The 17,365-nt window shown below is 37.2% G+C and overlaps 1 protein-coding gene across 1 annotated transcript; it reads left to right on the top strand.

The window, feature by feature from the left end:
• The first annotated feature begins 1,550 nt into the window (after window positions 1-1,550).
• Window positions 1,551-16,993, top strand: lman2la (lectin, mannose-binding 2-like a). The gene is made up of 9 exons (XM_017714105.2): window positions 1,551-1,769; window positions 2,389-2,507; window positions 7,012-7,129; window positions 7,441-7,523; window positions 9,370-9,402; window positions 9,930-10,091; window positions 13,150-13,264; window positions 13,380-13,499; window positions 16,192-16,993. Exons 1-9 carry the CDS (start codon window positions 1,643-1,645, stop codon window positions 16,332-16,334), a joined length of 1,020 nt encoding a protein of 339 aa, XP_017569594.1. The 5' UTR covers window positions 1,551-1,642; the 3' UTR covers window positions 16,335-16,993.
• Window positions 16,994-17,365: the final 372 nt, after the last annotated feature.

A 17,365-nucleotide genomic window follows, 5' to 3' on the forward strand; every position in this document is an offset into this window, starting at 1 on the left:
TTACTCCACTACATTTTGAGGAATCTGTTGTTCCTTTTGCTTTTTGTGTGCATAAAAACAAACAAACGAAAGAAGCACGAAGCAAGAACACCAATCAGGGCACAGCGGTCACTTTGTTCTAAGCTTTTTTTGTTGGTCATACCGACCCAGGGCAAGCACATGGTTCAACATCAGTGGCAGCAGCGTAAAAATTTGGGAGCACATACATCTACCTAAATGATGGAACTAACCTAACTTTGTGTAAATAGACCATAATATAGAAATATGTACACATATGCAGTCGTGACTGACATGTTTCTTTTTTTCTGAATTTATACAAACACTTTCATTTTATAGTAAATTAGTTTCGGTTAGTTTATGTTTATGAACAGAGACCTACAGATCAATATAGTAAAGGAAAACTTATTTGTGATCCTGAGTTTAAAGTTTAAAGTTTTATTCAACTTGTAACTAATTTACAAATAAATCTTAAACTGAAAATTTGCTTGTTTGTAAAAGTGATTTCAGAGCCACTCGGTTCTCCCTGATGGAAACTGTTTGCCTTCAGTGTTTTGTGCTTATTATAATTTTAACAGATCAGTGTTAGACTAATTAATGACATTCTTTATTAAAAGAATTAAAAGACTGGTTTACCAAGAGAGACACTGGAGTATTTTCACCTAAAAAAGTTCATGAAGCGAGTCTTTTTATAAAAATGATAACAGGACATCAGAGCCATAATGAATCTTTTAGTACTTTTACTTTTGATACTTAAGCACATTTGAAGGCAAATACTGTTGTACTTTTACTCAAGTTGAGGTCTAGAGTAAGGACTTCTATTTTTATTGGAGTAATATTTTATATATGGGTCCACCACTGCGGATATAGGAGCAGTTTCTGAACATATATACTGATGGATACATGGATTAAATGTAGACCTGGTCCTGTATTCACAGTATTTTATAAATACATGTGCTCAAAAACTGGTTTAACATTCTGAATCTGGTCCTGGTCCAGCATTCCTTCGCTGAAATGTTTTGTGGACGCCAGTCCTCCACTGTCGCATAATTGCTCGCTTGTTGACACGGATCTTTTAAATCTAAAATTTGTTGGACAGTCCCTTGGTCTTGCTTACATAATTCATCCCGGAAGTTAGCGGTTTATTGAGCTTGATCAAGGAGAAAAATTAAGAACTTAAAGTAAGCTCACATTTTCTTATCAGCTTTCGAAATCGTCCTTGCCAGCCTGGCTGTACATTCCCCAAAAGAACAGTATTTACTTACGAACTCACATTATGGGCTTTGTATGAACCTCCAAAACTGTACATTTCAGTCACTGTTCATTCATTATCAAGATCATTTAACGTAACCAGTGAATAACGTTTCTTTTACATTTTATTGTACACAACAGACATTTATGTGAGAGCTTGGATGGCCAAAACGGGTCAAAGTTTGATTTCAGCGGCCACTAGAGCAGCTGGACGTTTGATAGCCCACCGATTTGATCGAGTAGCATTTTAGCCAATCAAAATGCGCCATGTATTTGCATCAGCCAATCGTCTGCTCCTGGGGGCGTGCACTAGCGTTACGATGGCCGCCGCCTTGCCTTATCACTGAAAACACAGAGGGGCGAGTGAACGGGTTTGGTAGTAAATCTGCGCAAAATGGCCCGAATGATGGTAGCAACGTATCTGATGTTTATTGCTTATTTACATTCCTCTTTATCCGACGATGGGCATGAAATGGAAGAGTTTTTAAAGAGAGAATATTCATTAACGAAGCCGTACCAAGGTAGGCTGTGTCCCGTAGCTGCTAACTAGTGTCTCAATGTGCATGCAACACCAAATTGTGTCAGTCAGCACAATGAGATTTATTACATAATTTAAGCATGTATTGTGTTTTAGTGTTATAGCCTATTATAACGCATTATTATCATCGGGTCATTTTGCTTTAGCAGCTGCTGCAGCTGAAACGAACGTTAGGCTGATGAGAAATTAATACATTTTAGCCCTTTAACGTTAGCCTTTATAGCCTGTAAGTTACAGTAACACTACACAAATGTGTGCAGGTTTCTTGTAAGGTTCTTATAATAAATTCAGACACATGCTGTAGTTCGCTACATAATCACTAAAATACTGTAGGAATATTATAGGAGGGGACAAATATGAGATTATACAACGGTTTTAGCTAACTATAGTTTAACGTTACAGTGTTACCATAGATCTTTATTTTCTGTAAAGATTAGGCTGATTCCAGTGTTACATTTGTCTAATACCTCTGATTATAGTAGGCGTTCTCACTCTGAAATATTAGCATACGAGAAGAACTAAAACCATGCAGACCTTTTGATGGCCACTCCCAGAAATGCATTAATCACCGTTATATGTGTGTTGTCCTTCTTTTCTGTCAGCTATCGGTGTCTCTGGCTCTTCTCACTGGGAGCTGATGGGTGATGCCATGGTAACCACTGATCAGGTGCGCCTAACTCCCGACATGCAAAGCAAGCAGGGGGCAGTGTGGAGCCGTATGGTGAGTACTGCATGGCCATTAAAGGGGAATTTCACCGATTTCTCAAAAGTTCTGACTAATTAAATGGCTAAGGAAAGTCATTCAGAGTGGTCTGATGTGAAATGCTCCATTCTAGAGAAACATAGTTCCGAAGTCAGAATTGTTCACAGCAGTAGTGATGGGAACCTGGGGCCGCATTGCAAAACCTTTAAGTCTTAAATCTTATTTGTTTAGTCACCATGACAAGTTCAGGTACGACTTAATTTAGGCCAGAAGCTAAAACAACAGTTCTTAAGTTCAGAATCTTATCCAAAGTCCACATAAACTCAAACCAGTGCCTTACAGAGGTGGTCTAACCTAAGGCTCGAAGGGCAAAAGTCGTGGCCATCGTCAGGGTCCAATGTGGTGAAGCACTGTATGCAGCCACCTTGGAAATACATGCTGTCTGGCTTGTAGAAACTCTCAGAACTTTGTTAGCCACAGTGCAAAGAACATCCAGTTAAGGTTGGACGATGTCTACCTGACTGTTCTGAGGCAGCGTGTTGTTTGCAACTGTCAGTACAGCCAAGTGAAGATGAAACTACAGCAAGAACAGCAATACTACATGCAGAACATGATCCATACATGATAGTGTGCAGTCCACAGTGTTCCGAGCCTGCACAGAGTTGCCTAGGGTGAGGTCGGATCAGGAGTCGATGACAACAGCCCATTGAGGATGAACTACAATATGGTGTCAAAAGGCTGCACGGTCTGTCTGATGGTGAGAGGACAACAGAGGAAGTGACTCATTTGGTATACATGCTAGAGAACTTGTAGAGAGGAGAATTTCCACTCTGCAGTGTGGTTTTCTCAAACACTAGAGGGAGCTCCTGGGTAAGTCCAAAATGAATGGGTTGATATGGAGCATTTGAGCAAAATCATAGTTTGTAAATGCTTAAACATTTTAATGAAAAAGAATGTAGTCATTTCCTGAACACTGAATATTATAAAACATTTTAACACTGCTGTCACAATGCTGTAGAAAAAAGGAAATATGTAGGTTTCTTTGTTTTTTTTTTTTTAGTGAAATACTTCTACTTTCTAAAATGAAAGAAATGTTCAGGGTGAGTGATTAGAGACTATTTTAACTTCTCGTTTTTAGATGTTGAGTGCCAGTTACTCCCATTCATTGAGGACACACCTGCGGGCGCCCTCTGCTGATTAGTAGTCCTGTTTTAATATAATGGGGGAATAGGAAGTGGCCAGGCTCCTCATAAAGCAGCTCTGTCGTCATTTTGTAGTCGGTGCCATGCTTTTATGCCCATATTAGGAACTCCGGGTCTAAGCTTCATTTCTCTATCGCCAGAATCAATAGAGTTTTTTCGAAAATTCGCCTTTATCGCACCCTGTGTTAAATAAAAATGTTCACAAGCCAACATGTTTTGTTCTATGAACATTCTTCTGTCCAATGCCACTGAATCCTCTGGATTACAAGGCCATTAAAAAGTTTAAATATGAATATTGCTACATATGAGCTAATGCTACTGTACACTGAATTCACATCATTGGAGTCAGAATAAAATCAGCAGGTTTCACTGCAGTCCTCTGTTCTTCATCTGATGCTCACTATAACATAATAGATCTTTCCTTTTAGCTTGATTGAAAAGCTCTACAAACATACCTGCACTCAGGCTAATCCAGTACAAACTCAGCTTAATATCACTGCAGGCTCGCTAAAACTGATTGAGGCTCTCAGAATAGCCTACTTATTATTTTAATGCTGACAACATTTTTCTCAGGACATTCGCCAGCTTTTTGTTAGACTTTTCCCGTTCTACATTAAATGGTGCAGCAGTCACATTCTGAACCGCTGTGCCATTTACGGTTTAATGGGAAAATTCAAACAAGCAGCTGGCAAAAAGAAGCTGACTTCAGCTTCATGGAGGGTTGAAAGTCCTGAAGTGAAGAGGTTTTACTATTTCTGCTTAACAGCTGAGTGACCTTAAATTATTTTTGATATTTCACTGAACTAACAGGTCGGTATTTTGTCTCGTTTGCTAATGTTTGTGATAGCTAGTCACAGCTGCTGCACTATTTAAGGTGGGATGGGAATATTCAAAAAAGAAGCTAAATTCAGCCTCGTAGTTTTAACACGACTAATTGCTATTTTTGATAAGGTGTTTTAGCTTATCAAAATATCCCACCTAGAGCTTTTATTTACAGGTTTACCTGTAAATATGCACTACAGTAGGACATTTCAATAAAGTAGCACAGCTCACCAGAGCACTGCCACAGCCTGACTTAGTGTCGATTAGCTAGTGACATTAAATTGATGCGTAGTAGCTTTAGCTCCCATGTAGCAATATTAGTATTATAGCTCTTTATGACCTCATAATTCGAAGGATCCAGTGGTATTCGTGAGAACAAAACATATCAGGTTCTGAACATTTTTTTATTTAATACAGGGTGTGATAGAGACGACTTTTCCATATTCAGTCTGGCCATAGAGAAATGAAGCTTGGACCCGGAGTTCCTAATATGGGCATAATGAGGACTACAGAATGACACATGACTACAGTGATCTATATGCACAGCAGAATCGTAAACATGTAATCAGAATAATCAAGTTAGCTATCCAGACAGCTAACATTAGCTACCATTATTAATGTGGCTAAAAAGATCAAACAAACAAACATAAACTTGGAGTTCATCTATCTGAGTGTCATCATTCACCAGTTGTAGTTTCCTAAACGCTTTAGCCGCTAACCTTATTCCTCCTGATAAACAGCATCACGTTCAGCTCTGTCTCCTCATTATTCACCACCAACACTGTGATATTTTATCTGACGAGTTTTCATCAATGTTAACTCTCGAAAGTAATAAGAGGGGACGTCGGAGATTGTGTCTGCAGTGTCTGGGGTTTTTAAAATTATGTTAGGAAAATTAAACTCAGAAGTCAAGGCATCGTTTTCAGTGCAGATGAAAGTAACATCATTATGCTAGTTATGGTGAACTATGCTGCCTGTCACTGCATAAAACAATGGAAACAGATGGTTAAAACAGACCTTTGGACTCCTCTGGGGTTGTCTTAAAGTTAGGACAGTATTTAGGACATTTTGTCTAGTTAAGATGTTTGTCTAGTTTAATGTCTCTAAAAGCTCTTTCCCAGAAAGTTATCACATGAAATGGTTATCAGTACTCTGTAGGAGGTCTGAGATATTGTTTTATAATAGTTTTTTGATAAGATTTTGGCCTCAGATGTATTTTTTTAAACCCATTCATGGTGGATCCATACATGCAAGCCATTATCAGCATTATATATAAAAAACTTAGAAGGCAAATGTAAGTTCACTGGTGGTTTTGGATAGTGAATAAAATATCCATAGTAGACACCGCTCCTCTGGTTCCTGTCACCGCCACTGTAAAGAAAGTCAGAGTTGGTAGGTTTCTCTACACTGAATCATTTCACATTAAACCACTATAAATAATTTTGTTTACATCTCAGTGACTGAATTATATATGTGGAATGAACAATGATGTATGTACAATGAACATTGATGTATATGGAATGAACATTGATGTGTGTATATATAGTATTTTTATAGATATTTTTAAATTATGTACAATAGATCACAGACATCCTATCCATATATCCATGACATAATTCTCATAGTATCAGTGTCCACGTTGCTAAGTGGTTTGTTTTTTTTATTCTATTTTGTGTTCTTTACTCATAGACCTGATAGGACCTGACCATTAACTGTAATATATGGCATTTACTTTTTCAGACTGTTTTAAAAGAACAGCTTAGAATCTGTAAAAAAATAATATATAATAAGTGTACTTTCTGGAAATTCACTTTCTTTGTGGTTTTTTTGTTTTTTGTTTTTTTTACCAACTTTAATTGGAAGAGAGGATTATCCAAATCATCCAATGAAAAACAGGGTTGTTAGATATTTTTTAGTATAGAGTAACAGTACTCAGGAATAATTAACTTAAATGGTATAACATCTGATACTGTAATACCAAGATACATTATTTATAAAACTTATGTTATAAAATTACAGCACAGGGTAGCGATCATAGCCTTTGCTAGGAATGAATACTTGTCAATTGTGATCTTACCCAATGAGTTCGTTCAGGTCTGTTGAAATTGAGAAAAGCCATGCAACTGTATGGCCCTTCAGGCCTTGAGTAAGAGGCCTGTTCTACAGCATTAGTTGCATACCACTGCTTTGCAGAATTTGCTGATCATTAGAACAACAGTATATTTAAACTCATCTTTAAGAAACATTCATACAGTAGTCTGAATTAAGAGACCGGTGAAACCTCTTAAACTTTGACAACAAGGTAAATACATTTTATAGATGTTTTGTTCAGACTAATTTAATTCCACACTTGTAAATCTTTTCAAGTTCAAGTTTCAAGTTTGTCATGTGCGAACATGTCCGGTCATTCTGAAGAATTCCACTTCACACACGTGTGTGTGTGTGTGTGTGTATGTGTGTGTGTGTGTGTATGTGTCTGTACATGTGTACGCATGTAGCCATGCCACCTGAAAGACTGGGAGCTGCAAGTGCACTTTAAAATCCATGGTCAAGGCAAGAAGAACCTGAATGGGGATGGCCTGGCAGTGTGGTACACAAAAGAACGTATGCAGAAAGGTAAAACTGCTAAAGCCTTCCACTCTTAGCAAATAGGGTTTGAGAAAAGGTTTTTTGACTTCTGATGTAATAGTAGTGGAACCCTTTTGGTGCTATACAGAACCATTTTTAAAAGAGTCCTTTAAAGAACTACGTACGACTCATTTTCCACCAAAAAGAAGAAATATTTATGTGTTCAAATTGTTCTGTACAGAACAAATGCCTGTACTGCAGAATATTGAAGAATCATTGTTTAAAGTGATATACAATTGAACCCTGTATACTGGAGTAATAATAGTTTCATTACTTCTGTTGGATTGATATTCTTACAGGTCCGGTGTTTGGAAATAAGGATTTCTTCACTGGGTTGGGAGTGTTTGTAGATACTTACCCTAATGAGGAAAAGCATATAGAGGTATGACTCCACTAAATTTGTCTTATATTCTCTGCAATGCTTGACCCAAACTACAACATTTCTGAAATCCAAACAGATATTCCTCAAACATTTTATAGGTTTCAGAAATTTGTCCCTGGTTGTCTTTCCATCATCAAAGATGTAAACAGAACAAAATACCACACGCTTTCAGATTCGGCTTATGAATCAGTTTGGGTGTAACAATACACACATTTTCAGGTTTGATACAATTGCACAATGTTTTTTAAGGTTGTGCTTCAGACTCCCATGAATCTCATGATTGCAAGCATGTTAATTGTTAAGCATGTGAGTTTTCTATTATAATCATTGTTTTCACCAGTATAATATTGATTTTTGCATTTGAGACATAGTCAGAAAAACTCCTTCAAAATCCGCCCCAACATCTGACTTTTAAACTACTATTTCAGGTTTTACAGAGCGATCCATAGCAATGCATGTGTTTTTATTCAGACACAGACTTTTTCATTTTAATAACAAAATCATAGCATAGCGTAATGCCAAGATTCAGTTCAGCATTCAAAATGTGTTTAGAAACTGGACCCAGAAAAAATAAAATATTGGTTTGCCTCAAGCAAATCTATTTTCTTTAAATTTCTGTCCAAGTGTTTTAGCTCCAACTTAACTTTCCTAAAACCACTTAATTCCATTCCTCTTATAGGCCTCAGGAATATAACTATAAAAAGTAGGACTAAAAAGCAATTGGACCCAGAAGATTGTAAAAATAGCTGATAGTCCAAAATTATTTTGTAGAATTATTTCTGCATACATAATTTGTAGACCACTGATGGGGTGTGACATATGTAGTGTATACAACACAAACATTTTTTTTTATTTTGATCCTGTATTGAAATTGTTACACCAAAGGCTAGTTTTTCCATTTACATTACCATTCATGTTTATTCACAGCTCTTTACAAAAGTACTTTGTTGTCTACTCAGAAAATGTATCATAGGTAGTACAAATAGGTTAGAGTAGAAATTGTCCTTGAGCTTACCTATTGCTAGAAACAAAAGACAATGCCAACACCTAGAAAAAAGATGCAGACATAAATACAGTATAAATGCAATACAATATGTTCCTATACGTAGCTAGATAAGATTACTTTAGTTTTTACAGTGCTGACAAAGATTAAGTAAATTGTAAACTACTAAGTAGAATTAAACGTATTTGGGGCAAGCTACATAACGGCTAGCTTTCCACTAAGACAACACTGTAAATCCCACAGGAGTGCTAGTGTAAATTTGCACTATGTGGGTATTTTGATAACCTCTTTGAATCTTTCATGAGGTCAACACTGCATTTCATATGAAACAATCGGTGCATTGCTCCTGAACTAGAAGACGTTCTTAAATAGAAGTATACTGTGTGCCAGGCATTAGTCTACATAGCATCTGGTTGATTAAAAGTTAATAATAGTAAAAAAGAACGCAATTTATGTTTGGCTTAATACAAAATTCTGGACCACTTTTAGTTTTCTCAACAGCATGCAAGGATGCTTCAGTATCATATTGTTAAAGAGTCATTGAATTCAATAGGATTTTGTAAAAATGATTACATATATATTCAAGATTCAAGAGTTTTATTGTCATATGCACAGCAGAAACTTTACTTTGCTGTTCCTCCATTCACCAAATATAATCTTAATATAATCTTAGAATAAAAAAATACGGAAAAAATAGAAAATATAAGAATAGCACTACAAACAATAGTAAAATAATAGTAAAAAGTACACACACACGTATGTATGTATGTATGTATGTATGTCTGTCTGTCTCTTGAGTGATGTCTTTCTTTCCTATTTTTCTTTGCTTCTTCGTGGAGCTAGGCCCAGAAGAAAAGGTACACCCCTCGCACTCAGGTACCCACTCACAACATACTATCCTTAATTGCATGTTGCTGTTTTTTTTGTTGTAAACATATACACAATTACAACTGTCAACACTCTACTTCTTAAATGTTTTATTTTCTAGAAATATATAGCTAGACAAGTTTCTCTAGAATGGAGCATTTCAAATCAGATCACTCTGAATTCCCCTTTAACCCTTTTCTTTTTAACATATTTCTAGATGCAATAGCAATGTGTTTTAGTTATGAGTGTGTGTGTGTGTGTGTGTGTGTGTGTGTGTGTGTATATATATATATATATATATATATATATGCATAATATGCATGATACATTCAGTGATTCAGTATTTGTAATTTTCATGATGTAACTAAGTATAGCCCAGTTTCTCAGCCACACTGAACCATCCTAATACCAAAAATCACAGGAACACTTGTCCTGCAAAATACATTTACAGCTCAGAACCACTCAGAACTAATTTTCTTAAGACACTTTACACAAGAAATACTGTTTTAATTCACTCCTCTCATTTGCTGTATCAGAGGATCTTCCCTTACGTGTTGGCGATGGTGGGGAACGGGTCTATCACCTATGACCACGAGCGAGACGGCAGGCCCACGGAGATAGGAGGCTGCAATGCTATGGTGCGCAACCTGAAGCACGACACCTTCCTCTTCATCAGATATGTCCGTCGCAGACTAACGGTAAGCACAGCAGGAGAATATGTAACTTGTAGAATATGTAAAAAAAAAACGTTTTATCAAGTACACCCACTATATAATCTCACTTTGTAGGTATACAGCTACTAACTGTTGCCCTCTGCTGCATCCTCCAATGGAAAGGGACCACTATTGATCATTGCTGACCAGATAGTATTTGGGTGGTGGACCATTTTTAGTACAACAGTGACACTGATGTGGTAGTGTGACTGGCACTCAGACAAGATTTTCATCATTTCTGGCTCAGTGTCAATACATGGTTGAGATTAGTATCCTATCCCAAAAAATATTCAGTTAACAGTGCCTGTATTGTCAGAAACCATCATACTGATATAGCGGTGTTGATGTCGCACTGTGATAATTTTTTATATTTGTGATATCTGTGATATCAGTTGATTTATGTCTGTGATGCTGGATCATGGTTATAATAATTCAGTTCATGATACCGTTCTGTTCTTTAAAGTGGTGGCACCCTAGTAGTTCAAACAGAAAGAACAGTGTTATGATGTTGATCAATATTGATGACCTCTGGTTTTATCTGCATCATACTGATCATTTTAGATTTTATTTTCAAGTTCTGATAATGGTAAAATTTGAAATCACAATCTCCTGATGTTAGGGCAAACCCTAAGATGGCTGTGCCACTGATGATATGAGTAAGAAATACAGGCAGAACTGTTTAAGGCCTTTTCACTAAGTACAAGTTTTAAAAAGTCACATCAAAGTGCAAGGCAAGTTTTCAATATGCACACATTAACACCGGTTCTTGCACGTCATAACTCAAGGTTGCTCATGGTTAGTTAGTTTGCTCCTTTAAATGTTCAGAGCTCTACACTGAAGCAGAGCCTCAAATTATATCTCACAGTGCATAGAGCACCTTCTTTGTACAATTTTAGCTGTGAGTCTTTTTATGAAATGTTGGGGTGTTAACAGGCTTTGTCACATAGGCTACAAGAAAAAACTTTGTTGTCTTTACTATTTAGTGAATCTTTTTTGCCCTCTTCATTTTCTTTGTGGGAAATTTTTGAAGCAAAAGTTTTGGTGAGTTCAAAATCAGTTGCTTTGACATCTGTAAATCAACTTTGCAATGGAATAAAAACAGAACTGGAGTTTCAGATCACAGATCGAAGCGCAGAATGCTTATGCTTACAAAATGCAAATAAACAATACATTTTATTTAGAGATTTCATGGGTATTACCTATAATCAGCATTAAATTGATAAGCCCCTACTTACAGGTTTTTATATAAATTTATATAAAACATGATAAAATAATAATTGTTTTAGCAATGACATCTGAGAAACACCATTTGGAAAACTGCAGGGTTTGACCTATGCTAGCTGCTTTTAGTGCCAAGGGGAGAACCACAATGTCCAGACAAAAAAAAAAAAGGTGGTAAAATGAGAATCAGCATGCACTTTCCAAACATGGAATTTTTACATGCATAGCGGGTAATGTTGGGTGCAGGATTAGTGTTCCTCCTGGACAGGTATATAAAAGCAGTATGTATAAAGAGTTGAACTGATAGAGCCAGGTAAAGTAATACTTTGGATGAACCATCCTCATCCTGCAGATTTATGTAATACTAGTCAACTGCATCAACTTGTGTGCAGGTCATGAAGCTAACTAGACGAGGCTTAAGTTGGCTTTTTATTCAAACTTTCTGTTTCGCCTTAAATGCTGCTGTAGAGACGAAATTTGCCTGGTAGTGATGGTTCCATAAAAAAAAAAACTTCTGGGAGCTCTTTACAAAGATAAACAGCACAGCAAAGACACTCTTCTTGGTATGAATTGAGTGCTAAGTCTTTATAGTAGAAGTCTTTAAGGAAAATTCAGGTCCAGTCAAAGAAAATTTCCTCAAGCAAAGGTAGGGAACTTGCGTGATGATTCAGTGCCATATACTGTATACTGAAGTAGTAGTACTGAATGTCCAGTCAAATAAAGTACATTTCAGTAATATTTCAGCAGTATTTGTCAGCTTTCTCTTTAGAGCACACCATGTAAAATAATCTGGCTCACTTTCTTCTCCAACTGCTATGCCTCGTCTCGTCCCTCCCCTGTGTGTGCGCCACTCACTAGAGTCTCAGTGCTCAACGTAATGCGCAGATTTGATTGGCATGATCTAGCATTTCTAGATCATGGGACCACCCAGTGGAAATTAAATAATTCTTCTTAGTTTATCAGTTATAGGTGCAGGTCTGCATAGGACCGTGTCATGGAGCACTATTAGTGACCTGTTTTATAGGCTTTACAATCCTCCCTGAAAAAAACAAAAGACAAGGGAGTATGATGTTTGCTCTGGCCAAACACCACAGCTAAAAGAACAAGTATTTGGACAGTGCTTGCATAACAATGATTAGTCAAAAGGTCTCTCTGAATAAGAGAAATATAATGATATGTTATCATAATTCACCAAGTACAATAAATTAATACTTTGCCGGGGGAACAGTAGTGTAACCCTCTCCTTATGCTTAGATCTTTCAGTTTGGTTCCTGAAAGCAAGCACAGCCACCCTGAGATAAGTCAGCTGATAATTATGTATTCACTGTTATTAATATCTTGTAAATTTGTTGTTTTAGCTTTGAATATAGCTGCATTGTGTGTGCTCTGTTGAGCTATATTAAGTATTTTGATCTTCTCTCAAGCCATGTTGGCATGATGCCATACTTTTATTATCTATATCAAAATAACAAAGCAAGCCATTAATCTTAATAGATAGCCTAAATCATCACTAGAAAGTGAAGTCATGACAAATATTTGTTAATGCTGGCAAACTAATTGAATTCTGCTGGTCACAGTAGATTCTACAGGTGTGCTTTGTGTTGATGGGTGGGAATTGTGTGTGGATCCAAGGAGTAAAAAGAAACCAGTGTTGTATTTAGCCTGTTTAACTACTATAGTAACGGCATACCTTCAATTTTACACAAGTAAAATCTGTATCGACCTCAAAAATCGATCAGGCCCTTGTATATGCTAAGCTTCACATTGCTGTATTAGCTTAGTATGCAACATGAGTGGTTTACTATATTACTGCTTGCTGCAGGTTATGATTGATATCGATGGTCAGCATGAGTGGAGGGACTGCCTGGACATACCAGGTGTGCGGCTGCCTATGGGCTACTATTTCGGTGCATCTGCCATCACTGGAGACCTTTCAGGTAATATCCATTTAGAAAAAATCTCTGTAGTCTCTTCTTCAGATGGAAAACCATTATACTGCACTTTTCTGCATTTAGAAACAAATCTGCATTTAATACACATTATTTTTGGCAGACAACCACGACCTCATTTCTTTGAAGTTGTACCAGCTGACAGTGCTGCGGAGTAAACAGGAGGAAGAGGATGAAGAAGAGGTCACAATTCCAAGTGTAGACAATATGGAGCTACACAGGAGTAAGACATTATTTAACACAAATTTTGCATGTTTTTATTTCTAAGATTCATAAAATGTAAAAACTAGAAATATCAGCATTTCTCTATTGCACAAGGCACAAGAGAGACTTTTTTTTTATTATGTAGACATAAGTAAGACCACCAGTAGCAACTGTTCAAATCAATAAGAATTATACAAATATACTGCCATGCCTTGGCTTGATATCAAATAACACGAGCAATCAGCATCAAACTAAAAAGAAAATAAAATTAGTGAAAACAAAGGCCTAATGTTTTTGATATCTCCTACAAAATACAGTTTAAGCTCTTTTAATTGTAATTTATCAACTCATCATCACTGCAGTGTTCCTTAGCTTTAGCAAAAATGACACTACAGTTTCCTCTGAAAGTATTGAAACAGCAAGGCCAATCCTTTTGATATACACTGAAGATATTTGACTTTGAGATCAAAAGATAAATGAAACAATAGATCAAAATCCCTGCTTTTATTTATTAATATTAGCATCTAGATGTGTTAAAGAATTTAAAGTATGGCACCTTTTGACTGAACTGTTACATTGATTGATTGTTCTGAAACAGTAACTAGCTCTAAATGTCTACTCTTGCTTTGAGCCCTGGGTTTTCACCTGTGAAAACTGCATTTGCTCTTAAAAAAGGATAAACCAACATAAACACCAGAGAGCTGTCTATGAGCGACAAGCAAGCCATATTGAAGCTAGGAAAAAAGGGAAAATCAGCCAGAGCCATTGCACAAACATTGGGCATGGCCAAAACAACAATTTGGAATGTCCTGAAAATGAAAGAAACCATTGGTATACTAACATCCAGACATTGAACCGGTCTGCTAAAGAAAGCAACAGCAGTTGGTGATGGAAACACTGTGAGAGCAATGAATAAACACCTAAAAACCGTCAGTGACATCACCAGCAACCTCCACAGGGCAGGGATGTAGGCATCTATTTGTAGAACATCATCGAAGAATAGTTTGAAAACAGAAAAAAAATAATGTAGTGTCATGGCTTGGCCTCACATGGCTGCTTCTGGAATGGGCTGACTCATTTTTACTGATGATGTAAAATGAATTCAGAAGTCTATAGAAACATTCTGTCTGATAATGTATGGAGAAATGCATAGAGTTATTACAAGTAAGGGAAATGCAACTAATTATTAAATGTTTGTTATTTTTAAGGTGTCATTTTCTAAATTGCTTAACATACCTAGATGTAAATATCAGGAAATAGATGCTGAAATTTGGATCCATCATTTCATAATAATCTTTTGTTCTCAAATCCAAATGCCTTCAGTGTATACCAAAAACAAAAGTACTGGCCTTGCCATTCAGTAATTTCAGAGGAGACTGTATGTTCATATCATGGAGCACTACTGAGCACATATAACTAAGTAGCTGATGTAAGGTTTTGTGTAACAGTGGTTGGAAAATTACATAACATGGGGCAGTCATGGGCTAGAGGTTAGGGAACCAGCCCTGTGACTGGAAGGTCGCCGGTTCGATCCCCAGATCGAACCCCAGAGCCGACAGTACATGACTGAGGTGTCCTTGAGCAAGTCATCTAATCCCCCAACTGTTACCCGGGCGCTGCGGATAGGGCTGCCCACCGATGGGCAAGTGTGCTCACTGTTCCCTAGTGTGTGTGTGCGCGTGCTTACTAGTGTGTATGTGGTGTTTCACTTCACGGATGGGTTAAATGCAGAGGTAAATTTCTCCCGTTGTGGGACTAATAAGGGTCACTTAGTCTTAATGATGCAACACATCAATGAGAAACAAGGGCAAAGTAAGTAAAATGCAAACCACCATCTATCCAGTCCACACTGTCTTCTGTGTTTACAGCACTATAGAAAGAGGGACTGTGATTTAAATAGGTCTCTAGGAAAATAAGAAAGGAATAAGCCTACGTAAGGAAATAGCTGAAATTTGTGTGTGTGTTCACATTTCTGCAAATATTTTATTATATCTTTTTCATGGGACAATACTATAGAAATGGAACTTGGATATAACTTCACGTAGTCAGTGTACAGCTTGTATAGCAGTGCAGATTTACTGTCCTCTGAAAATAACTCAACACACACCCATTAATGTCTAAATAGCTGGCAAAACAAGGGAGTCCAACTCATAGTAAACATGTCCAAATTGTGCTCAAAGTGTCAATATTTTGTGTGACCACCATTATTATCTAGCACTGCCTGAACCCTCTTGGGCATGGAATTCACCAGAGTTGCACAGGTTGTTACAGGAATCCTCTTCCACTCCTCCATGATGACATCAACGGGCAACGACTCAATTGGGCACAATTTGGACATATTCACTGTGAGGTAGACTCACTTGTGTTGCAAGCTATTTAGACATGGCTGTGTGTTGAGTACTGCTATACAAGCTGTACACTGACTAATTTAAGTTTTATCCAAGTTCCATTTCTATAGTGTTGTCCCATGAAAAAATATAATAAAATATTTGCAGAAATGTGAAGGATGTACTCACTTTTGGGACATACTGTATATCTCCACTTTGAATGGCTGTGATCTTAATGATGGAATTACCCTTGAAAATAAACAGAGACATACGGACAAGTAAGAAACTCTTTCAGTCTTTAGTTCCTAGGTACATCCCTGAAACTGCTCTTCAAGATTGTCTAGTTTGTGAAAATGCAAACAAACCCTTTTTTCTCTCCCTCAGACTACTATGAAGGGGAAGGGATGAGCGGCATTGCCATCTTCTTCACCGTCCTCTTCTCCATGCTTGGACTTTTTCTCCTCATCGTTGTAGGACTTGTGGTCTACAGCCACTGGAACGAGAGCAGACGCAAACGCTTCTACTGAGCACAAAGCAACTCTTTCACAACTACTGAAGGCCTGAGATTTTGAGAAAGTGACTTAGACCTCTGCAGTTTGGCCTGGTGGACTCAATAGCACCCCACAGGCTCATTCAGTGCCCTCTGAGCCAATGACTTGTAACAGTATAAGAAAGTCACTACAAAAAGGAACCATGAGGACGTCATAGAGATACAACTATGAAGAACTTTTAAACACTAAAAGCAAAGAAACACATGGTAACAGGATGTTTTGGGTTACATTCTGCTTGTTTGAACCCAAAGTCTTGAGAGTATTTGAACTATGAAATAATTGATTTTACAGTTTCTCTTTTAAATTATAATTTATTATTTCTACCCTGACCTGCAACTCTAGCCGCGATGATCAAGTATGGACCACTGCCTTCGATAAGCCTACCGAAAGTGTCTTCCTACTACCAGTCTATAAAGCCGTTCCAGCGTCAGAAGCCACATTAGATTGTACATAAATGCATGGAATGTTCGTGAAACACCTCTGGCTTTTATCTTTTTCAAGAGGCAGTAGGTCTGAAAACTGACTATAGAACTAAAGCTATAATGTTATATTTTTTATTTAGACCTCGCTGCTCATAAGAAATAATTATTACCTTTGTGTTTTAAATCAAGCATTAAAAGCCATTCACCACTTTATTAGATTGCTGAGATTGTCAGACTGCAGACATGCATGAAACACAAAAGTCTGGTCGGTGTATTGAACTGAATCTGTTTTTTAATCAGAGTGAGGCATCAGCATTGCAGTTCTTCTATGTCACATTCTACGTTTGAAATAATTTCACTGGCAGGAGAGGGCGCTGTAATCAAAGTTACCATTGTCTAGTAAAAGGCATCATTACTATACACCACTCAGACATAACGTTATGACCACCTCCTTGTTTCTACACTCAATGTCCATTTTATCAGCTCCACTTACTATATAGGTGCACTTTCTAGTTCTGCAGACTGTAGTCCATCTGTTTCTCTGATACTTTGTTAGCCCCCTTTTACCCCATGGACCCTCACAGA

Source organism: Pygocentrus nattereri, chromosome 23, assembly GCF_015220715.1.
Source record: "Pygocentrus nattereri isolate fPygNat1 chromosome 23, fPygNat1.pri, whole genome shotgun sequence".
In the NCBI taxonomy this organism is placed as follows: domain Eukaryota; kingdom Metazoa; phylum Chordata; class Actinopteri; order Characiformes; family Serrasalmidae; genus Pygocentrus; species Pygocentrus nattereri.